The sequence below is a fragment of the Sebastes fasciatus genome, chromosome 24 (assembly GCF_043250625.1).
Source record: "Sebastes fasciatus isolate fSebFas1 chromosome 24, fSebFas1.pri, whole genome shotgun sequence".
NCBI classification, from domain to species: domain Eukaryota; kingdom Metazoa; phylum Chordata; class Actinopteri; order Perciformes; family Sebastidae; genus Sebastes; species Sebastes fasciatus.
Genome location: NC_133818.1, coordinates 14819636 through 14844117, shown reverse-complemented (window position 1 = coordinate 14844117; position 24482 = coordinate 14819636). Strand labels below are relative to the sequence as shown.

At 40.8% G+C, this 24482-nt stretch overlaps 2 protein-coding genes across 5 annotated transcripts in view; both read left to right on the top strand.

The window, feature by feature from the left end:
- The window catches only part of LOC141762853 (uncharacterized), a 500458-nt gene extending 495485 nt beyond the window's left edge, over positions 1-4973 (top strand). The window contains 5 exon segments of the mRNA XM_074626949.1: positions 277-542; positions 991-1107; positions 1235-1379; positions 1982-2279; positions 2281-4973. Coding sequence (XP_074483050.1) covers positions 277-542; positions 991-1107; positions 1235-1379; positions 1982-2279; positions 2281-2317 — 863 coding nt within the window. The 3' untranslated portion in view covers positions 2318-4973.
- A 3446-nt stretch (positions 4974-8419) lies between these two features.
- On the top strand, positions 8420-17357 carry LOC141762869 (serine/threonine-protein kinase pim-2-like). 4 transcript variants are annotated; one of them, XM_074627008.1, is made up of 12 exons: positions 8420-8783; positions 8917-9143; positions 9770-9868; positions 10021-10254; positions 11246-11401; positions 13338-13520; positions 14222-14316; positions 14450-14497; positions 14615-14833; positions 15064-15244; positions 15367-15540; positions 16611-17357. In XM_074627008.1, exons 2-12 carry the CDS (start codon positions 8930-8932, stop codon positions 16775-16777), a joined length of 1770 nt encoding a protein of 589 aa, XP_074483109.1. In that variant the 5' UTR covers positions 8420-8783; positions 8917-8929; the 3' UTR covers positions 16778-17357. The 4 variants fall into 4 exon arrangements, with proteins under 4 accessions (XP_074483109.1, XP_074483111.1, XP_074483112.1 ...); XM_074627009.1 differs by lacking the exon at positions 16611-17357 and adding an exon at positions 15652-15921 and having other exon boundaries at positions 8628-8783; XM_074627010.1 differs by lacking the exon at positions 11246-11401 and having other exon boundaries at positions 8425-8783.
- Positions 17358-24482: the final 7125 nt, after the last annotated feature.

The following is a 24482-nucleotide window of genomic DNA, read 5'->3' as shown; positions in this document are numbered from 1 at the left end:
TTTGTTGGAATTAGCTGCATTAGGTGACATGTGTAAATATATATATATATATATATATAAATGTAATGGATTTTATGCATAACGCTAAATGCACACATGGAACAGTAAAATAATAGTTAATTAAAAAATAGGAGGTAAAGAATAGAGGTGAAGTGGCACATCCTCGGGATGCTCCAGAGTTAGAGGCAATAGATTGTGGCAAGTGGTAAGAAATGAATTGGGTAGATGAAACTGTTAGCATTAAAACAAAAGTTGAACAGCTCTTTGCTTTCACAGCATTGCTCTGTGATGGCCTGTTGTCTGTCGCTCACATCTCTGATGATGAAATGAGCATCTTGGAGCCGCTGGAGATTACAGACACTCATGTGGTTGTGAAGATCTCTCACCTCTCTGCCTTTGGCCTGATCTGGGATACGATTCTTAGGATTCGGAACCTCATATGGCCGATAAATGGACAAGTTCTGCTGTTCCTCCGACCTCGCAACGCAACACATCAAGTACTCGATGTCTTTCTGCTGAACAAAAACGTCCCTGTAAGCGAGGTAAAGCCATCTGTCATATGTGTTCATCATCAGCCACGCTCCCAGTTAGAATCCCGGGCTGATTGGGCTCTTTTGGTTGTTGGTCCTGAATGGAGGAACAGTTTCCCCTTCACCATTACATCTCCCTCCTCCATTGATAACTTCAAACCTGTCTTAAGACCCGTCTCTTTCCTTTAGTCTGTCAGTAGTCACCTTGAAGACTGGTCACACTCTGTTTTTATTTATTTATTTGACTTCTGTGCAATGCTGTCATGTTTTGGGGATTTTAATCCAGAATTATTTATTCTACACTTTTATTAATTTACTTGCATCCTCTTAATTATTTCTGTGTTTTATTTGATTCTGATTCTCATCGCTCTGTGAGGCACTTTGGTCAACATTTGTTGTTTTTAAGTGTACTCGACAATATGAGCATGAACGGCATATTAAAAATGTTCTGTTTCTGAAGGTTAAGGTCCAACAAGAAGGTGCTAAGAACATCAAGATCTCTGCCAAGTGTCTTTTCAACTTTAGTCAAAGTTACAGTGTCCACTGTGAACCTGGGAGCTTCAGAATACAACCTGATGTGAGTCAAGTCGCAGAATTATCATTAATATAATTTTGGCCGCATGTTGAAAATAGATTCACAATAAGAAAGTATCAGATAAACATTTTTAACATGATTTAAATGACTTGATGCTTCTGGTTTTCAGCATGCACCATTTGACTCAGATTATGGACCAAATTACCATCCCACATTTGAAGTTTTCCTGACTACGATCCCAGAGGAAGTGACTTTGACGGTCCGGAATCCAGGGAGGACAGAAGACGTCTGGAGACGTGATCTGCTTCAAGCAGGTAAAGATTACCTTTTTATAATTTGGATCAATTTTGAGATCAGGATTATTTCTCATTCGCTACGAACACATTACGTTACACTACTCTACCAACGTCAACATGTGGATACCCGACGGTACCATATTCTCACAGCAACATGAACATCTGGAATGAAGCTAAGTGGTGAGTGAGAGTGGTGTGAAAATGGTTTGTTTCATGTACGTATCATAACAACGGCTTGTATATCCTCCGTCCTCGCTCTTCCTGTTTCCCTCTCTGAATGATGAATACAGACTACCGCCGCCTGCTGGTGTGGAGAGTTATTTCCTCTCACAGGAGCAGAACGTAGCTAACTGAACGTCGGCTGCCGTCTTTGCGGTGTGTTCGGGTGCGACTGGTCGGCCAAAACAAAGGCGACACGGGGAGAACATGCACTCACCACAAAGAAGAATCAAAACCAAAAAAATATAAAATATGAATGTCTCCCTTTTGGTTTCTGGTTTTGAACGCAGAACAACTGATTTACAGAGCAGACATGTTGCTGTACAGAAACATGACTTTTCACTTCAGTTGAATTTCTCTTTAAAAGTCATTGTTGTTTTTTTTCCCTGGTTATCTCCCAGATCTAACAATGGAAATCCCTCAGAGGAGCGTCCCAGCAGAGGACAGCGTCTCACCAGAGGAGAGGCTGCGGTTGATTCGAACAAAGTTTGTAGAGGGAATGTCTGATCCTAATCTGAACAAGCTTCTGGATGAACTCCTTCACCATGGTGTTATAAACGATGAGGAAATGCAGTCAATCAGAACAAATTCCAGGGCAGATACAGCACGAAAACTGATCGACACGGCACGAAGAAAGGGAACTGAATCCAGCAAAGTTCTGATCGCTGCTCTCCGTAAGGTGGATCCGGGGTTTTTCAGATCTTAGGCTGAAACAAAAGCAAGAAGCTGGAGTGTGATGATGAATCTCTATAATATCTGGCTGTTTCAGAGACTCACATCACTTATTGTTATCTTTAAATGATAAATTCCGTCGTGGAAGCCTGTGTGGACTTTCACTCTGAAGGTGATTCACTGAAGTTTGGGGGAAAAGTGAATTCATTTTCAATCTCTTGTGGTTTGGTCTCAAGATTTTATAATCATTTACTTGTGATAATTACTGATGTGTTGTCGGTGATGAAGACCTGCGATAGAGAGCTTCTGACATTTCTATATGTTTTGGGACCGTCCTTTTATTGCTAATTTTTGGAAATGATTAATTTAGTTTTCATTAGGGCTGTCTAAGTTAACGCGATAATAACGTGCTAATGCAAATTTGTTTTAATGCCACTAATTTCTTTAACGCAATTTGTGATTATTAGGTTGCAGCGGCTCGGTGTTAAAGTTAGAGTGAAGATACTGGTATCATAGTAAACTATAAAACCTGATGGATCCATCGGTACCAACCATGTCAGACTAGCTTGTCATGAAGGAGGTTAAATAACGCTTCAAACTTACGCTAAATTTTGGCGAGGAAAAAACTGTCATGTCCATTTTCAAAGGGGTCCCTTGACCTCTGACCTCCAGATCAGTGAATGTAAATGGGTTCTATGGGTACCCACGAGTCTCCCCTTTACAGACATGCCCACTTTATGATAATCACATGCAGTTTGGGGCAAGTCATAGTCAAGTCAGCACACTGACACACTGACAGCTGTTGTTGCCTGTTGGGCTGCAGTTTGCCATGTTATGATTGGAGCATATTGTTTTATGCTAAATGCAGTACCTGTGAGGGTTTCTGGATCAATATCTGTCATTGATTTGTGTTGTTAATTGATTTACAATAATAAATATATACATACATTTGCATAAAGCAGCATATTTGCCCACTTCCATGTTGATAAGAGGATTAAATACTTGACTAATCTCCTTTAAGGTACATTTTGAACAGATACAAAATGTGTGATTTGCTATTAAATATTTTAATGGATTGACGGCCCTATTATTGATTACTGATTCTCTGTCAGACCTGACTGTGTTGAGCTAAGATCTAAATCCATCTCTCTGTCTCTTACTGCTAATCAACGCAGGCTTCACAGCTACAACAAAAGACCATTTTACAAATAGCAATACGGGTAAGGATGGATATCATAACTGCACTTGATAATCTATAGATTTGTGTTTGTTTGGTCATTTTATTCGTCAGTAGACCTTCTGTAACTTGAGCCTACAATAAAGATTTCATTGCAAAACAAATAAGTTTGGAAAAAAGGCGTCACACTGTGATGGAACCAAAGTGAAACTCATTGGATGGATGTTGAGCAGTGAAACTATTCCATTAAGAGATGGTGTCTGCAGACATGAACTAGAACAGACAGATGCTGTTATTAAATGAGACCTCAACTGAAACTCAGATAGGAGCTTTTTGTTGTGACAAAGACAGTTGTTCTAATGCAACAACTGTCATTAACAGTGTGAACAAAGACCTTTCAAAGGCAACGGAAAGATTCTGGCCTCTTATCTGGAACAGATGCTGCCTTCAAGTGAAACTGGTGAGCTCGTGTTTACAACACGGGAAGTCGTGTACACCATGTGCGTGGCGTTCAAGTGGTTAAGTGGTGAGAACACCGCTGCTAAGCAACGGCAATATTAACGTTACTGTCGGCGTCCAGAAATCACCACAAATCGTATTTTCACATATGAATCAATATTCTGTTACTGTAGTTTCTCTTTCTCCCCTCACATGTTCTCAGAATCATCTCGTAGTGTTCTGTTTAGCTGGAACATGAGAGAGTTTGTGACCCGGCAGCCATGTTGAGATCTGCTGAGGAAATTCCAAGCACCGCCCACCAGCCGGAGCTCGGCCAATAGGAACGCTCTCTCTCTCTCTGAAAGGACCTGTGATTGGTCAAAGTCTCCCGTCATGAGCTAGATGTTCTAAAGCCTGAAAACAGAGCCATGAGGAGGAGCAGAAGTCTAGTGATCTCTCAGAACACTTGCATTACAATATGCTGAAAGGTTATTATGGGATGTCTGCCCAGAGATGCCAAAAACATTGTTGCCTACTGAAGCTTTAAATTGACTTGAATTGTAAGTCGCTTTGGACAAAAGCATCTTCCAAATAAATGTCATGTTGTGTCTTAAGAAATAAAGCGGTTGCTTTATAAATAAAACAACCGGTTGCATTGGCCGACACACCGTCGCTACTAGTTTCCTTTCCACAGCTTCCACCGACAGAATCATCCCAGAGGAGAAGAAAACATCAGCAGTGAGCAGATAGTTCTGTTTACATGGAGATACAGAGCTAACATGCTATGAGACGGTGTGTAAACACAGAGAACATCAGGGTGGAAAATAGAAGATGTGAAACAGTAGTCAGTTCATTATTTCTGGTAAAAGACACCTGATAAACGTATGGAAGTAATCAGAGTAATGGTATATTAGTTACTGTAGGAGCTGTCTCTGTGTTACCATGACTACAGACCGGTTAACGTTACACTCACCGGAGCGTACCGGAGCTGAAAGACTTTCTCCTGTACCATGTCAACATAACTGCAGGTGGGATGATTAAACATGCTGTGAATAATTAATATTGTCATCTGTCTACTCAAATAAAGTTTGACTGTGAAACAGAAATGTGTTGTGTTGCTTACAGTCACTATTTACTACCTGTACTCTTCTACATGCATGACATCAAATCTATATAATATATAAATATCAGCTGTTGAAACAGTGTAATTACATAAAGCCTTTGTGAAAGAACATGTTATATTTAGATGATGGGAGTACATGAAGACTGTTCTGCTGGTTCTTGCAGACTAACAGAAGTAGGAGCAGACTTTGCTCATAGTTAGGAGGCGGATGAGAGAGTGACGCTCTGTGGGCGGGGTCACCTAGCTGGAGGTTCTCCTCTGGTTCTAACCGTTCCACCAGGAAACCCTTATATGGCTTGCAATTCGCCACCGACGTCACCAGTGTAAGGAAAAGCTGCGCAGCGATTTTTTAGACCCATTTTCGGACAGATGGAGCAGGAGAAAAAGAGAGAGGATGGTCTTTTATGATACTATGGTGACCTGTAGACACACTGGGGACAGATATTGATGTTTAAAAGACATGGAAAAGTGCATTTTGCATAATAGGTGACCTTTAAGAAGAGATTTAAAGGAAGTGGGATACTGAGTTGAGATACTGAGTTGAGATACAGCAAAAGCCCGGTGATCTTTGTTGACAAGTTTGGATTTTGGAACCATTAGTAAGAGTTCTGCCAGAGGATGTCAAGCATCGATCAGGCTCATAGGGAGTCAGCAAATCACAGAAATACTGTAGGCAGAATCTATAATAATACATCATCATTTATTATTATATACTGCTGCTAGTTTAATCTATAATAATACATAATTTATTATTATATACTGCTGCTAGTTTAATCTGTAATAATACATCATTTATTATTATATACTACTGGGTAGTTTAATCTATAATAATACATCATTTATTATTATATACTGCTGCTAGTTTAATCTATAATAATACATTATTTATTATTATATACTGCTGCTAGTTTAATCTGTAATAATACATCATTTATTATTCAAGTCGGAGAACTGTAGGCATAAACCCAGATGCAGAGCCATTTGTACCAGATCTGGGGAGACAAGAGAGAGGGACCGAACAGGAGGAAGTGGAGGCGGACATCATGGACATCATACCAGGGGCAGATGGTGACAACAATGCTGCTGAGCCTGGAGATAGGCCACAAGAGTCATCAGAGGAAGATGATCCGGAACAGCAGCCTGCAACCAGCTACCCGCAGAGGGAGAGACGCCGACCAAAGATGCTGACCTACAAGGCTTTGGGTGAGCCAATGGTGGTGGAGGTTGGTGTCGAGAGCCTACAAGTGAGTATGTCTCCAGCCTGCAGAAGACTGTGGCGACCATGGATAGCACCAGATATAGAAGTAATGAGTTAAAAAGACTGAGGAAACTAAATGTGAAATGGACACAGAAATAAACTGGAATTACATGGACTGTAAGGGAGAGACAATCCCATGAGAACATTTTGAACTTAAGCTGTAAACCAAAGGGACAGGTAACAGACTAAAAGAACGGAGGCCGAAAATTGAGTTCTGTTACACGTGAGCGTTAATCTGGACAGATTTAGAGTTTACTGAAACTGAAAATGTAAGGTATATACTAACTGGAATGTATATTACGGTAAATGGACACTATTGAGACATTACATAATGTAATTACAAGAGTAATGAATGTCATGTGAACATCAAGTGCCACTTAAGAGTTATACCATGTAAATTCAGTAAGAAAAGTCAATATGTGAAGTGAAAACTCTCTTTGGTAATTAAATGTCTAGAGACATTTGAAATTGAGGGGGAGAGTGTGGCATAATCAGTCATGTGTAGGTTATAAAAGAGAACCATTTCTTGGGTGTAATGCAAGTGAAGAGAGTTTGTAATGTTTCATATGTGTTTATAAGAAGAAAGAGTTCAATGTGGTTATAATTTAGGGTATAGTGTTATTTATTGCCAGTGTCATTATTAGGGTGTTGTGCCAGTAGATCGCCAGTAGGTGGCAGTGTCGCTACAGAAGCCGTGTATGTGAAGGGAGCGTCACAGGGAAGTCTCGCGTGAATACGTGAGATAATGAGAATCTCTGTGTACCAGTTAGAAGTAGCGATGTCAACCTAAAGCATTATTTTACATTTTGCAGGTAAGCTGGTGATGTTAGTTAGCAATTCTGTGTTAGGGTAATGTTTACACTGTACTTCGGTGACGCTGTGTTCAGTTCAGTGAATGTTTAGCGTGTGTTAGCGTCTGTTTTGCTGCTTCAATTTAGCCAGTTAGCCAGCAGCTAATAGAGGGTTACAGTCGCCATGGTAACATTAGTAGTAGCGCGCGGCGCTGGGAGCTTTGACAATGAGCCCTCCCGCTGCTATGATTACTGTTTATGTTGTTGTTTACTGTTTATTAAGAAATATAAGAAATATGGTGTTATGCTGCTGAGCTAAGGTTATTTAAACAGGAATTATTTCGATATATGACACTCTAAAGAGTTAGAGATGGTGTAATCTTTGATTTTGTGCATTTCTGGCATTTTGTTACTGTTCTTGTGAATACGTGAGATAATGAGAATCTCTGTGTACTAGTTGGAAGTAGAATGCACTGTGTAGCGATGTCAACCTAAAGCATTATTTTACATTTTGCAGAACATCCTAAATAAATGTGTAGCACCAGACTGAGCCTGTGGGACATCATTCTGTGCACCGCTACAATAACTTCTTCATATTTGTCTAATATAGTTTACTCTTCCTTTGTAAAATGTTCCGCTGTGCCTGCAGATTTGGAAACCGCAACACACATCACAATGGCTTTGTCATAAATAGCTGTATTTACTATAATATAAATAAAACAATTGGTCCCTGGAATTGGTGGTTTAAAAGTCAGTTTCCCTCTAACGAGAGTCACAGGGGTAAAAAGTGTATTTCTTTCTTTCTTTATTTTATTTTTTAGAGTTTATTTACCAGCACCCCCCAGAAGGTGGTACCCTAGGCAACCGCCTATAAGGCCTATGCCTTAAACCATTGTAGGGGATTTTAATATCCATGTTGATGACCCATCAAACCATTATGCCACTGAATTCCTAAACATTACTGATTCTTTCAACCTGGTGCAGCACGTCTCTGGTTCAACTCATAACCGAGAACACGCCCTTGACCTCGTCTTTACTCTGGGCCTGAATATAAACTCCCTCTCATTGATAGAGCTCGTCTCTGACCATAAAGTTAATCTATTGTACTCCTGTCTCCAGGCATAAGCAGTCTGTCCATGACCTTTTATGGTATACTATACTATGACTTTTTCATGACATTTGTTATGACATACCATGATACTACATACTATGACTTTTTTGTGAGTTTTTCATGACATAATACACTTTGACTTTTTTGTCATATATTTTTTTTAACTCAAAATGCAGTTAAAAAAACAGTATGTTGATTCTCTGTGGTCTAAAGAAAAGATGAATTAATTGGGTTTAAATTTAATTAAAGTTTATTTTCACGGCTGAGTATTAAAAATCCTTATTTCCTGTTTCAGTGGATGTTAATAACATCAGCTGACAAGTAAACATGGACCCAAACTGTTGCCTAGCAACGTAATTCAGATATATACACATACACAACTTATTCTAAACACACTCATTTGCATATTCCGGAAAGAACTTGGCTGTGATGCCCTTATAACATCATAATGACAACATTCCAACACTCCTTAGAAGCTCAGGACACAGACACAGTGACACATTTAGACACACTCAGACACATCTTGTTGCTCTGAGAGTTGTGCTGTTAGAAACGTCTTAGAAACTTTATCATTGACAGCCTCAGCAGAGGACACTAACTCTCTCTCTTCTCCAGCTCTTGGAACAAGTTGAGGTAAGTGAAAAATCCAGTCACTCACGTTAATATGACTTATTTAGGAGTAAGCACTAATTCAGACTTAATACCTGGAAATACTTAAAAAAAAATACAATTTCCATTTGTTCCGCTGTGTTTTTCTGATTCGTAGAGCTCCGTCAGAAATGAGTTCAGCGCCTGCAATGAATAGGACTAGGAAGACTAGGAGGCTTCAAAGGAGGACCTGTCCTTACACAAAGACTGACTGGCAGCACAGGACAAAGGTCTCAGAAGATGAATACCCAGACACCTCTCTGCACGATGCCCTTGTGAGACTATTGAAGAGGACAGCCAGAGAAGACGAAGCAGGACTGTCCTCTTCAGTGGACGTTCACAGAGGTAAGCTGATCATGTGAAACTGCTGTTGGGAGTGTATACCATCATCATCTACTGAACACCAGGTTCACACAGAGGTGGAAGTTGATATATAGATAGATAGATAGATAGATAGAATACACTATAAATATGCCAGACTACTACAACTAGCTTAGAAAATATAAAATATGAACATAGAATAATAATATCATATTATAAACAATAGCAAAGTGTGAAAAGAAATGACGAGCTATTCCTTTAAAGGTCCCATAACGGCTCATTTTCAGGTTCATACTTGTATTTTGTGTTTCTAATAGACCATGTTTACATGCTGTAATGTTAAAAAAAAACTTTATTTTTCTCATACTGTCTGCCTGAATATGCCTGTATATTGAGCGTTTTGATAGTTTAACAGTATTTATATAGCACTTAAACCTGCTTTATAATATAAAAGACCTAAAAATCTCACTTTTTTACTATATGGGAACTTTAACTGAGATGCAGCAGAGCAGAAAAGACTCATATTTGTCATATTGGAAGTCACAGAATGACGGTCTGTGTTGTCATTTAGTTTGGAGGACTTATTGTCCATGTTAGGTCCTGTGACTGTCAACAAGCTGATGTTCCTCTGTTTTTTTTCTCATCTGTAGAAAACCTCATCTCATCTGCAGAGGACGACAGACGACTGACAGAGACGAAGGATAACAAACTGAACACCGCACAAAATGTGCCCGCACATGTGCAAAGAGGTCAGTAGATAGTGATACATGTCGAGTTTGGCTTTATGTTTAGTGTAAGCACTAATTCAGAGTTAATACCTTGAAATCCATCCATCCACCTTGAAATACATTTTTAAAAATTACAATTTCAATTTGTTCCACTGTGTTTTTCTAATTCGTAGAGCTCCCTAGCACGTCAGAACCAAGTTCAACGCCTGCAAAGGATAGGACTCGGACGACTAGGAGGCTTAAAAGAAGGACCTGTCCTTACACAAAGACTGACTGGCAGCACAGGACAAGGGTCTCTGAAGGTGAACACCCATACACCTCTCTGCACGATGAGCTTGTGAGACTATTGAAGAGGACAGCCAGAGAAGACGAAGCAGGACCGTCCTCTTCAGTGGACGTTCACAGAGGTAAGCTGATCATGTGAAACTTCTGTTGGGATCATTATCTACTGAACACCAGGTTCACACAGAGGTGAAAGTTGATATATAGATAGATAGATAGATAGATGGACAGATAGATAGATAGATAGATAGATAGACAGATAGACAGACAGACAGACAGACAGACAGACAGATAGATAGATAGATAGATATAATGAATATGTTAGAATACACTATAAATATGCCAGACTACTACAACTAGCTTAGAAAATATAAAATATGAACATAGAATAACAATATCATACTATAAACAATAGCAAAGTGGGAAAAGAAATGATGAGCTATTACTTTAAAGGTCCCATATTGTAGAAAGTGAGATTTTCAGGTCTTTTACATTATAAAGCAGGTTTAAGTGATATATAAATACTCTTATCAAAACGCTCAATATAGGGAGAAATACACACAGCCCGTATTCAGAAATTGTGCGTTTGAAACAAGCCGTCAGGATTTCTGTCCATTTGTGATGTCACAAATCTACAATATTTAGACCATTTCAAAGATTTAAACTTAAACATTATAAATGTATCCCAGTTTATTTCCTGTTGCAGTGTATGTGAATGACATCAGCTGACAGGAAGTAAACATGGACCAAAACTGTTGCTTAGCAACGCAATTCCGTTGCAATTCCATTGAAATGTACTAAAACGGAGCGTTTCAGACAGAAAGTAATTACAGGTATATTCAGTCTGACAGTACGAGGAAAATAATGTGTTTCTTGAACATTACAGCATGTAGACATGTTCTATTAGAAACACAAAATACAAGTATGAACCTGAAAATGAGCATGATATGGGACCTTTAACTAAGAGAAAGCAGAGCAGAAACAACTCAAATTTGTCATTTTGGAAGTCACAGAATGACGGTCTGTTTTGTCATTTAGTTTGGAGGACTTATTGTCCACGTTAGGTCTTGTGACTGTCAACAAGCTGATGTCCCTCTGTTTTTTTCTCATCTGTAGAAAACCTCATCTCATCTGTGGAGGATGAGAGCAAGAGAGTCGGTAAGAGAAAGCTTACCGACGATGAAGAGAAGAGGAAGCCAGACCTGGACCTGACAGAGACCAGAGACGACAAACTGAGCACCCCACAAAATGTGCCCGCACACGTGCGATTTGGTCAGTAGATAGTGATACATGTCGGGTTTGGCTTTATGTTAAGTGTAAGCACTAATTCAGAGTTAATACCAGGAAATACATTTTAAAAATTACAATTTGTTCCACTGTGTTTTTCTAATTCGTAGAGCTCCCTAGCACGTCAGAACCAAGTTCAGCGCCTGCAATGGATAGGACTAGGACGACTAGGAGGCCTAAAAGGAAGGCATATCCTGACATAAAGACCGTCTGGCAGCACAGGACAAGGGTCTCTGAAGGTGAACAACTCCATTGTATTAGGATGAAGACAGATAGAGTATATCTGCATGGATAGATACCACCAGAGGACAGAGAGAAATAGAAGTTTGAATTGGAGGGTGTATTTTATTTTACTTTGGACAGAGCCAGGCTAACTGTTTCCCCCAGCCTCACGAGTCTTTATGCTAAGTTAGGCTAAGTTAGGCTAAGTTAGGCTAAGTTAGGATACATTAGGCTACGTTAGGCTAAATTAGGCTAAATTAGGCTACGTTAGGCTAAATTATGCTACGTTAGGCTAAATTAGGCTACGTTAGGCTAAATTATGCTACGTTAGGCTAAATTAGGCTAAATTAGGCTAAGTTAGACTAAGTTAGGCTAAGTTAGGCTAAATTAGGCTAAGTTAGGCTAAATGATGCTACGTTAGGCTAAATTAGGCTACGTTAGGCTAAATTAGGCTACGTTAGGCTAAATTATGCTAAGTTAGGCTAAATTAGGCTAAGTTAGGCTAAATTAGGCTAAGTTAGGCTAAGTTAGGCTAAGTTAGACTAAGTTAGGCTAAGTTAGGCTAAATTAGGCTAAGTTAGACTAAGTTAGACTAAGTTAGGCTAAGTTAGTCTAAATTAGGCTAAATTAGGCTAAGTTAGGCTAAGTTAGGCTAAATTAGGCTACGTTAGGCTAAATTAGGCTACGTTAGGCTAAATTATGCTAAGTTAGGCTAAATTAGGCTAAGTTAGGCTAAATTAGGCTAAGTTAGGCTAAGTTAGGCTAAGTTAGACTAAGTTAGGCTAAATTAGGCTAAATTAGGCTAAGTTAGACTAAGTTAGACTAAGTTAGGCTAAGTTAGTCTAAATTAGGCTAAGTTAGGCTAAGTTAGACTAAGTTAGGCTAAGTTAGGCTAAATTAGGCTACGTTAGGCTAAATTATGCTAAATTAGGCTAAATTTGGCTAAATTTGGCTAAGATAGGCTAAATTAGACTAAGTTAGGCTACGTTAGGCTAAATTAGGCTAAGTTAGGCTAAGTTAGGCTAAATTAGACTAAGTTAGGCTAAGTTAGGCTAAATTATGCTACGTTAGGCTAAATTAGGCTAAGTTAGGCTAAATTAGGCTAAGTTAGACTAAGTTAGGCTAAGTTAGGCTAAATTAGAGTAGCCACAGCTCAACTCCAGCTTCAGAATCAGAATCAGAAATAGTTTATTGATCCCCAGGGGGACGTTGGGGCGTTACAGTTGCTCTTGTATGAACATAAGGAATGTGAGAAAATAGAAATAAAGGAGTATGTAACTTGTAAATTATGTACATAATGCTACAATATAATATATAATATAAACACAATATACAGTATATGTAAAGAAATATAAGTACTAAGATTAAGAATAGAAAATGAGATGGATAGATAGATAGATAGATAGATAGATAGAATACACTATAAATATGACAGACTACTACAACTAGTTTAGAAAATATAAAATATGAACATAGAATAATAATATCATACTATATACAATAGCAAAGTGTGAAAAGAAATGACGAGCTATTCCTTTAACTGAGAGGCAGCAGGGCAGAAAAGACTCCAATGTGTCATATTGGAAGTCACTGAATGACGGTCTGTGTTGTCATTTAGTTTGGAGGACTTATTGTCCACGTTAGGTCCTGTGACTGTCAACAAGCTGATGTCCCTCTGTTTTTCTTTTCTCATCTGTAGAAAACCGTATCTCATCTGCGGAAGATGAGAGCAAGAGAGGCGGTAAGAGACGCGGTAAGAGAGGCGGTAAGAGAGGCGGTAAGAGAGGCGGTAAGAGAAAGAAGAAGCAGAGACCAGACCTGACAGAGTCCGAGGACGGCAAACTGAACACCGCACACAATTTGCCCGTACGTGTGCAAAGAGGTGAGTGATACATGTCAGGTTTGGCTTTATGTTAAGTGTAAAATTCATATTAGAGCTTAAGCAGAGGCGGATTAAAGTGTTCAGGGGCCCCTGGGCTACTCTTTGTATGCCCCCCCCCAACCTTACTCATCATGCTTTAATGTTACCAGAAAAAAGTCATTTAGTGTCATGTATAAAAGCGTGCTAGTTATATTTCACGGCCCACACGTACACAGTGGGGGAACACTGGCGTATACAACCTCATTGAGACAGCCTTTAATCTAAACCTCGTCATAACTCGTCAATTTAGGGGTTTTCTTTAGTAGATTCTGGTCACGGTGTTCTTTCAGAACTTGTGCTGTTTGTTTTTGTGCTCCGTGATCATATTTTCTTTTTGACATTTTCTCACTATTCTGTCCAGTAGTGACGTATTATTTGAAAACCAAATTGACCTCATGAACCTGGTCACATCATCGGACCTGGCTCATGAGGTCAGCTGATTGGGTACATGTGTCCCTCTTCATTTTTTTTATGTTTCTTGTGGGCCAATAAGGGAAAAGTTTTTTGTTTTTTTTAAATAATTAAAATAATCTGGTCAATATGGGGTCCCTGTAAATAGCAGCGTAGGCCATTCTGTGTATGAATCCACCCCAGAGCTTCAGTAACATGTAGTCAGTGTTCCTCACAACTCTATTAAAACTAAACCTTGTTTGTCTTTTTAGCTGCATTCGAGGACAAATATCAACAGCAAGAGAAGCTCGGCGAAGGAGGGTGTGGATCTGTGTTTGCTGGATATCGCAAAGCAGATCATTTGCCTGTAAGTATTACACACACATGTTTGCACACACACGCACACATGCACACACACACACACACACACACACACACACACACACACACACACACACACAGTATGGACAGGAAGTGCTGACAAAGTTTGTGTCTCGTAGGTTGCCATCAAATACATCCCGAGCGACAATCAGTGCATCAAACACGTGGTGAGTTAAGATGTGCTGTATTCAACACGGCACTCTCTTATTGGATGTATTCTGGATGAATCCTGCTTCTCTGTGGAGCTTCTCTCACTCATCCTCCTCTTTGTTGTGATGTTTCAGGACGAGCATGGGAATACGCTCTCTGTGGAGGTCGCCATCTTGTTGAAACTGGCGGCCAATACAAGTGGCTCAGCGGCCTCCTCGGCACCTGTGTCCCTACTGGACTGGTACGATCTGGAACAGGAGCTGATCCTGGTGCTGGAGAGACCAGTCCCCTGCATGGACTTGTTCACGTACATCTGGTCAGAGGGAGGCTCCTTAAAAGAGGAAGAGGCCAAGGTAAGCTGCTGGAGGATCTTGTGTGTGTTTTAAACGTTGTACAGGAACAGGAGGGGATTATTTTGACCATCATTTCTAGTCATTATTGTACATTGTCCTCACCAAAGTAATTACACTTCCACGTTGGCGTCACTTCTCAGACCCGGAGGTAGCCCGCTGAGTAACAGCCATGAAGAAATGTCAAAGCACCCTCCTCTACGATCCTTCATCTCTCTCTTTTTGTTTCTCAGATCATCCTGAAACAGCTGGTCGATGCATTAATTGATCTTGAGGATAAGAGCATCTTTCACCGGGACATCAAGGTGGAAAATATCTTGATCGAGACCGGCTCGGACGTCCCGCGAGTTCGCCTCATTGACTTTGGACTGAGCTGCTTCGTGAAGAGAGGAGCCAATTACCGCGACTACTACGGTAAGATGTCTAGCTTCTACTCCTGCTCTTCACTAACTTACCCATCCGTGACTTTTACGTTTAAAGAAATATCCTCCTCCTCCTCCTCCTCACCGTCTTATCATTATGTCTGTGTACTCTAGGTACCTTTAATTACATCCCTCCGGAGTGGTACAATGGTCAAGGCTACAGTGCTGGCCCGACCACAGCGTGGCAGGTTGGAGTGGTCCTGTTTCATACGCTCCACAGGAACGCATTTTTTGAGACCCTCGCGTTCCTCGAAAATGGCATGACGTTCAACGAGAGGATGTCCAAAGGTAACAAAAACATACACAAACATGTCAACAGAAACTAATCTGTTCATTTTAGTTCACTGATGGATCTCTGTAGCCGTCACCTTCATCTTTCTTCTCCTTCTTTCTCTCCAGATTGCAAGGATTTCTTGCAAATGTGTCTGACTGAAGACCCCGAACAGCGCCTGACCCTGGAGCAGCTCAAGCATCACCCATGGCTCAGATAAACCAACCCGGAACACACACGTCCTCGCCATACGATACTCAAGTCTTCCAAGTATTAATGCTGTGTTCTCTTTGACAGGAAGAACGTGAGGAACCGGGGCGGCCAGCCTGTGATAGGCTGGCGAGGTCACCGGCCTGTGATAGGCTGGCACTACAGAGCCGGCCCCATGTGGTTCTGTTTGAACGACGATGGCCTGGCAACCCGGTCACCAGATTGTGATGGCCTGGCGACCCGGTAGCCAGCCTGTGATGGCCTGGCGACCCGGTCGCTAGCCTGTGATGGCCTGGCGACCCGGTCACCAGCCTGTGATGGCCTGACGACCCGGTAGCCAGCCTGTGATGGCCTGACGACCCGGTCGCTAGCCTGTGATGGCCTGGCGACCCGGTCGCTAGCCTGTGATGGCCTGGCGACCCGGTCACCAGCCTGTGATGGCCTGGCGACCTGGTCGCTAGCCTGTGATGGCCTGGCGACCCGGTCGCCAGCCTGTGATGGCCTGGTGACCCGGTCACTAGCCTGTGATGGCCTGGCGACCCGGTCACCAGCCTGTGATGGCCTTGCGACCAGGTCGCCAACCTGTGATGGCCTGGAGACTGGTCGCCAGCCCGTGATGGCCTGGCGACCCTGGACAGGTCACCAGTGTGTTTGCCTCGCCAGATGGGAGTGGTCCTGTTACAAATGCTCCAAGGGACACATTTTTTTAGACCATCGTGTTCCTCGAATACGGCGTGACGTTCAACAAGAGGATGTCCAAAGGTAACAAAAACATACACAAACATGTCAACAGACACTAATCTGTTCATTTTAGTTCACATTCTGATGGATCTCTGTAGCCGTCACCTTCATCTTTCTTCTCCTTCTTTTTTACCAGATTGCAAGGATTTCTTGCAAATGTGTCTGACTGAAGACCCTGAAAAGCGCCTGACCCTGGAGCAGCTCAAGCATCACCCATTAGCTCCGATAAACCAACCCGGAACACACACGTCCTCGCCATACGATACTCAAGTCTTCCAAGTATTAATGCTGTGTTCTCTTTGACAGGAAGAACGTGAGGAACCGGGGCGGCCAGCCTGTGATAGGCTGGCGAGGTCACCGGCCTGTGATAGGCTGGCGCTACAAAGCCGGCCCCATGTGGTCCTGTTTGAACGACGTTGGCCTGGCGACCCGGTTGCCAGCCTGTGATGGCCTGGCAACCCGGTCACTAGCCTGTGATGGCCTGGCGACCCGATCACCAGCCTGTGATGGCCTGGCGACCCGATCACTAGCCTGTGATGGCCTGGCGACTTTTGCCCAATATCAGCTGGGATCGGCTCCAGCCCCCCCCGCGACCCTGTGATAGGATAAGCGGTTACAGATGATGGATGGTTATTATTCATCGTTTGCCCTTTTTTTGCAGATCCTGTAACACCCCCAGCCGTTCGAGGAGAGGGGATCTCTCTTTGAATTGCCTTTCCCGAGGTTTCTTCCCATTTTCCATCTGGCCTCAGGACTTTGGAGGAGTTTTTCCTCGTCTTCTTAGAGAGCTTGGGCTGGGCAGGTTCTGCTCATATTCCAATTAGCCATTATTTAATGTGATTTTTAATACTCAGCCATGAAAATAAACTTTAATTAAATTAAACCCAATTAATTCATCTTTTCTTTAGACCACAGAGAATCAACATACTGTTTTTTTCTAACTGCATTTTGAGTTAAATAAATATATGTTAAAAAAGTCAAAGTGTATTATGTCATGAAAAACTTATAAAAAAGTCATAGTATGTAGTAGCATAGTATGTCATAACAAATGTCATGAAAAGTCATAGTATAGTATACCATAAAAGGTCATGGACAGACTGCTTATGCCTGGATACAGGAGTCCAATAGATTACCTTTATGGTCAGAGACGAGGTCTATCAATGAGAGGGAGTTTATATTCAGGCCCAGAGTAAAGACGAGGTCAAGGGCGTGTTCTCGGTTATGAGTTGAACCAGAGATGTGCTGCACCAGGTTGAAAGAGTATGGAAAATGTGATAAGGATGCAAAGGTTAAATGCTGGAACTACGGAGGTGAGCATAGTGCTGCGTTTGGAGGATGTGAAGTGCAGAGAGAAGCCAGAGAAGTACAGAGAGTTAAGACAATGAACAAAATATCATACGCAGAAGCACTAAAGAAAGTAAGGGCGACAGAAACAAACAACAGGAATTCCAGTGAAATGGACCAAAGAAATGCAGCACAAAGGGATGGTAATGCACTAGGAAATCAAGCACAAACCCAAGTCCCAGACAATATGCAAAATGCTCGTGCTCATAAATGTAAAATGAATGATGATTCACTAGTAGTAAACAAAGTGGAATTTGTTGTCTTCATCTGCCACATCATTAATGTTGCAGCTCAGCTAAAAAAGAAAAGTGATAGAATCAAGACCATAGTGGAGGCAGCAGGAAGATTCCTTGATATACGTGATGTAAAAGCAGATCAGATACATGCTCTTCTGACAGCAACTGAGGTTGGGGAAAATGGACAGAATGAGGGTTAAAGTTTTAATTATGGTGCTCCACATACTTCAGTGGAATGCGAGAAGCCTGATAGCTAATGGGCAAGAATTTAAAAAGTATGTATATGAATTAGAAGTAGTACCGGATATTATATGTGTGACTATAGGAAGTGATCATTTCCCAGTTCTCACGATAATAAACACAAACGTATGTATACAGGAAGGGAGCACAATTACAAGGTGGTGTTTTGGCAAGGCTGACTGGGAGAAGTTTACAATATGTTGTGAGGAGTCAGCTCACTTGGTAATATTAGAAGGGAGCATAGAGGAATGTACAAGTCAAGTTACAGAACATATACTGAATGCTGCAAAACTAAGTGTACCAAAACGAACAACACAGGGTAGGAAGAAAGTGGTACCTTGGTGGAATGAGGAATGCAGCATAGCTGTTAAAGAACGAAACAAGGCTTTCAGAGCTCTGAGAAAAAACATGTCACAAGAGAATCTCATTGAGTATCAAAGGAAAAGGGCAGTGGCTCGTAGAACAGTCAAATATACCAAAAAGAGGACTTGGAGAGAATTCTGTTCCACCATTGGCAGAGGAGTGAAGATAGGTGATGTCTGGTCCATGTTTAAACAAATGAGTGGGAAAAGGAAGTCAATAAAAATTCCAGCATTGATTGATGGGGAGAGGATGGCAGTATCAGATAAAGAGAAGACGGATGTGTTAGGTAAGGCATTTGCTGCAGTACATAGTGGGGAGCACCTTGATAATATACACAGGCAGCAAAAAGAGCGTGTGCTCAGTGAGAATGAAAACGTGAGAGAGTAGAGAGAGGATGATATGTCAACACTGGATGTGGAATTTACAATGGCAGAGCTCAAAATAGCCTTGACAAATACTGGATATACAGCACCAGGACAAGACCAGTTATGTTATGCCATGTTTAAACAACTACCAGTGGAATCATTTAAGTTAGTGTTGAGACTATTTAATAAAATCTGGACGGAGGGAGTCATACCAAGTTGTTGGAAAATGGCAGTAATATTACCATTCAACAAGCCAGGGAAAGATCCTGCTAATCCTGGTAGTTATAGGCCCATAGCGTTGACATCTCACTTATGCAAATGGATGGAGAAGATAATAGTACGTAGATTAATGTATGTTTTGGAACAGAGAGGGTTAGTGAGTAATGTTCAGTGTGGTTTTAGAAAAGGTCGATCTACAATAGATGCTCTAGTTAGAGTAACTAATGAGGTAGAAAAGACACTCAAAATGAAAGAGGTGATGACAATAGTATATTTTGATATAGAAAAAGCATATGATTCTATGTGGAGGGAAGGGCTGCTTATCAAGATAGGTCAAATGGGTATTGGAGGGAGGTTGTATAATTGGGTAATGGACTTTTTAACAGACAGGAAATTTAAAGTCAAGGTTGGAACAGAAGTATCTAAGGACTACAATATAGAAAATGGTATCCCCCAGGGGAGTGCAATCAGCCCGGTGTTGTTTAACATAATGATAAATGATATATTTGAAAATTTAGATGGATGCATCAAATCAGCGATATATGCAGATGATGGGGCAATATGGATGAGGGGAAGAAATGTGCCATATGTGATGGAAAATATAAGGAAAGCAATAGGGAAAGTGGAGAAATGGTCATATGAGTGGGGATTCAAAATGTCAACAAATAAAACATGTTATATGATATTTACAAAAAAGAGAAACATTAATACTGAGAATTTCACATTATATGGTCAGTTGATGGAGAGGGTGAATGAATACAAATATCTGGGTCTATGGTTAGACAGTAAATATACATGGCATGTTCATATAAAACATCTGGAAACAAAATGCAAAAAAGTAATAAATTGACTACGAGCTGTGGCTGGATGTAACTGGGGGGCAGATAAACAGTCATTGATTGACATATATAGGGCGATCATGAGATCAACAATAGATTATGGTTGTATAGTTTATGAAGCAGCAGCAAAGACATCATTACAAAAAGTGGATAGAGTACAGTGTAGAGCATTACGGTTATGTATCGGAGCTATCAAGTCAACACACAGAATTTAAAATATCTATTTCCAAAAGAATTTCAAACTAGGTATCAGTGCACACAGCAGAAATAGTGGCAATCATCATTGCAATGCAGTGGGTTGAGGAGGTCAGACCTGACAGAGTGGTGATATGCACGGATTCAAAAGCTGTTTTGGAAAGTATACATTCAACAGAAGCTGTAAGGCAAGATCTAATCATTGAATTGTACTATAGCTTGCTAAGACTACACAGAGGGGGTATAGATGTATTATTCTGTTGGGTTCCAGCACACGAGGGGGTGAAAGGAAATGAGTTTGCAGATAAACTAGCAAAAAGTTCACTGCAAAAAGACATTACAGTACCAGTTTTACTTGGGAAAGGAGAAGGAAAAGCTGTGATTAAAAGGAAAGGAGTTGAGATATGGCAGAAAAGATGGGAGGAGGACCAGAAAGGAAGGAGATATTTCAAAATACAAAAGTCGGTCATAACAAAGACGTATAAAGAAAGGAACAGAAGGGAAGAAATCATCATAACAAGACTCAGACTGGATCACACAGGTCTTAATGGCACTTTGGCTTTAATGGGGAAAAGGAACAGTGACAAGTGTGGGGATTGTGGTGTTAAAGAAAATGTGGAGCATATCCTAATTCAATGTAAAAAGTATGAGGCTGAAAGAAAAAGATCAGAGAGGAGGGACGGGATTGGGATCTGATGGGGATACTGGGAACAGAGGGTGAGGGGGTTGAAGGCACCAGGAAGGCATTATTAATGTTCTTAAGAGACACAGGATTGGTGGATAGAATTTAAGAGTAGGAGTAAAGCGCAAATGACATGATGTTACACACTCTTGTACAGTAGGTGGCGGTATGCACCTTAAAGTTGGTTGCGATCCGCCAGAAACCGAGAGAAGAAGAAGAAGAAGAAGAAGAAGAAGAGGACTGTGTGCAGGGAATGAAATGATCACCTGCCACCTGCCAGATAACAGGGTAAATGTTGGCTGTGGCAGGTGAACATATCAAGTCTAGCTCCCACCATGGCAGACAGGTTTTCCTTATATTAAGAAATATTATTTTTAAAAAGCAATTCTAAAGACTAAATTAAATATATGGTAACACTTCATTTTACAGGTCCACAAATTTCATGGTAATTAGGTAATAATTAGCAAGTCATTTTGACATTTCTTTGGAATTACTGCCAAATTACCCCAATATTTACCTATAAATATATTTCAAGCAAATATTTGGAACAAGCTCCCAGAAAACCGCAGGACCGCTCCAACTCTGAGTTCTTTTAAATCAAAGCTTAAAACGTTCCTGTTTGTTACTGCCTTTTATTAAACCAGATAATGATCTTATATACTGCACTAGAACTTTTACTCTTGTGTGTAATATTCTATTTTAGTTTCTATCCTAGCTTTTATTTTTTGCTTGTTTTTATTTTCTAATCTTTAATGTTTTTATGTTTTCATAACTGTTTTAATTATGTCTTATTTTTCTTTTGCACTTTGTCGCAATGTTCTTGAATGTTTATGTAAAGCACTTTGAATTGCCCTGTTGCTGAAATGTGCTAAACAAATAAAGCTGCCTTGCCTTGTCTTGCCTTATCTGTGGACTAACAAGCAGTTCCAGGTAGAGCTCAGATGTCCTCAACAGGTTGCCATTGCTCTGTGCTGTTGGTTTGCTCATTGGTTGTGTGTGTTGCAGCAGGAGCAGGTAGATTTAATTGCTACAATGTGCATGAAATACAAACTTATTTTGTTTTGACATGAAAACAGTCAAGTTTAGTAGCATGTGTGGCACCCAGGACATTTTAGTAATAAGGATTGTGCCTGCAGTATATATTACGACACAGAGATGTGACGACTGAAGACTGAAGCAGGGTGAGTGTTAATCCATGGGGTGGTTTTATTATACTGTATACTGTATACTATGTGTGTGTGAGTGTGTGTGAGAGTGTGTCTATGGTTGTGTGTGTGTGTGGTTGTGTGTGGTTGTGTGTGGGTGAGAGGTTGTGTGTTACTTCCTGTTCTCTCAGTCTTGCCTGTGACTCTTGTACAAACTTGTTTCCTTTACATGTTCACAGTCAGTTATTCCAGACTCCATTTTGTGCCAACGGCACAGAGAGGTGACGACTGAAGACTGAAGCAGGGTGAGTGTTAATCCAACATTGTATTAGTTTACTGTTAAAGTGTCTGAGTCAGTTTCCTCCCTGTGGACTGTAGAGGAGAGAAATGTTAGAATGAACTCAACAGTTTGATTCATCTGTGAACCCAAATTCGTGATTGGCTGAATAATCCTCATTAAACCTGCTGTAAGCCAAGAAAACAAGCAGAGAGTTAAAGAGAAGTGACCAGGTGGAGTGCTGGGTGGTTTTATTTTACTGTATACTGTGTGTGTGTGTGATAGATAGATAGAGAGGTTGTGTGTTACTTCCTGTTCTCTCAGTCTTGCCTGTGACTCTTGTACAAACTTGTTTCCTGTTCACAGTCAGCGTTAATGTTTAACCTCTCAGACTGACTTCAGATCAGAAGATGATTGACTGTGTGGAGGAAGAGGAGGACAGAGCAGAGTCTCTAGTCTCTGGCTGTCTGTCTATGAAGGGTGACCGGTCTAAAGAATATCCTCTGAACTTCAGTAACGACCCTGGACCCTCATACACAAAGTAAGAGACTGTTTCTACTGTGCGCTGACCTGATGGATGATGATGCATTGAGGATGAAGACTAAATGTTCTGCTAACAGATTTATATTCCTGATGCAGAACTATTAGTGCAGATACTGTTTCAAACTAAGATGGATCTTAGTCTGGGTTTTAGAGACACAAACTACTGATTGTATTTCTGTAACAAAACACCTGAGAACCTCCATTTCACAATTTACACTTCAAGAAAATATTCATATTTCTGCCTGAACGTTGAAGTCACTGTAAAGATTTACAACTATTCAAAATGTGAAAGAATGTGCTTCAAATGTGTAATTCATTTTCTCACATGTGTCCTCAAAATACTGTGTTGGTTTGACTTCTCCTAAAATCAGCTGTTATGACAGCTTCTTTGAAGTGGGGTTGTACGTATACTCCCGTGTTCTGGGAAGTAAAATGACTGCTTTTGTGAATGGAGTCTCGTGGCTTTGAAGAGAGCGATATAACAGCTTCAGTTCCCGTCAGAAAGGGCTGTCTGATGGAGAGGTAAAGCAGCTGTGGACGGGAGATTTACCTCGAGAATAGAGAGGTCCCGATAGACCAGAGTAATAGAGAGGACATGATAGACCAGAGCAATAGAGAGGTCATGATAGACCAGAGCAATAGAGAGGTCATGATAGACCAGAGCAATAGAGAGGTCATGATAGACCAGAGCAATAGAGAGGTCATGATAGACCAGAGCAATAGAGAGGTCACGATAGACCAGAGCAATAGAAACCACATAGTTATATCACTCTCTTCAGAGCCACCAGACTTCATTCACAAAAGCAGTATTTTCCCTCTCAGAACACAGGAGTTGCTGCTCTACTGCTGCTTCTATCGGTTAGTTAGTTTGTGTTATTGTGTGACTTTCTGATCCAAACTAACGCGTGTTGGATGTTTGAGTTTGTTCTTTAACTAACTACTGATGTAGAATATGGTGAAGGGAATTTAAGCTCACTTACTAAAGATTCAGAGCTTGCAGTTGAAAGTTTTGGATCATTAGTAAGTGGACCTTTGACCTTAGATTTTTTCCACCATATGTTGTTCCTTAAGGTCAAGAACAAACATCCCTGGGCAGTAGTGATGTTAAAGTTATCTGCTCATACTAAAAGGGGCAGTAATGTACATTTGGACCACTTCTCTTTTTAGAATATTTGAATTCATGCCTTCATTTGATAGTTGACAGTAGAAAGTGACAGAAAACAGAATGACATAAAAATAAATGTAAACCATCTGGATTTGAACCAGAGACACCACTGTTACATACTGTGTGTCTTAGACTGCTGGTCTACCACACTATTTAGACCACTTCTAACCTCAGTTCAAACCTAACTAACTCAAGCTAAGCTGCCCAAAGTGACCGTGAGACTGTTAAGAACATGATCAGCTCTCTTTAATGGAGGACTTTCACTGTGAAGTAGCTGTAGAAAGTGTTGAACCTACAAAATAAAACAGGAAACCAACTACAACCAAAACCCAAGACCATGACAGTACCCCCCCTTTCTCAAGGGACGGATCCCAGACGTTCCTAAAACAGAGTCT

Excerpts from the sequence above, each read along its gene's own strand:
- LOC141762869 (XM_074627008.1), top strand. The coding sequence starts at position 8,930 with ATGAGTTCAGCGCCTGCAATGAATAGGACTAGGAAGACTAGGAGGCTT. Across the intron at positions 11,402-13,337 it reads GCCCGCACACGTGCGATTTG|AAAACCGTATCTCATCTGCG; the intron begins GTCAGTAGATAG and ends TCTCATCTGTAG. Across the intron at positions 13,521-14,221 it reads GCCCGTACGTGTGCAAAGAG|CTGCATTCGAGGACAAATAT; the intron begins GTGAGTGATACA and ends TTGTCTTTTTAG.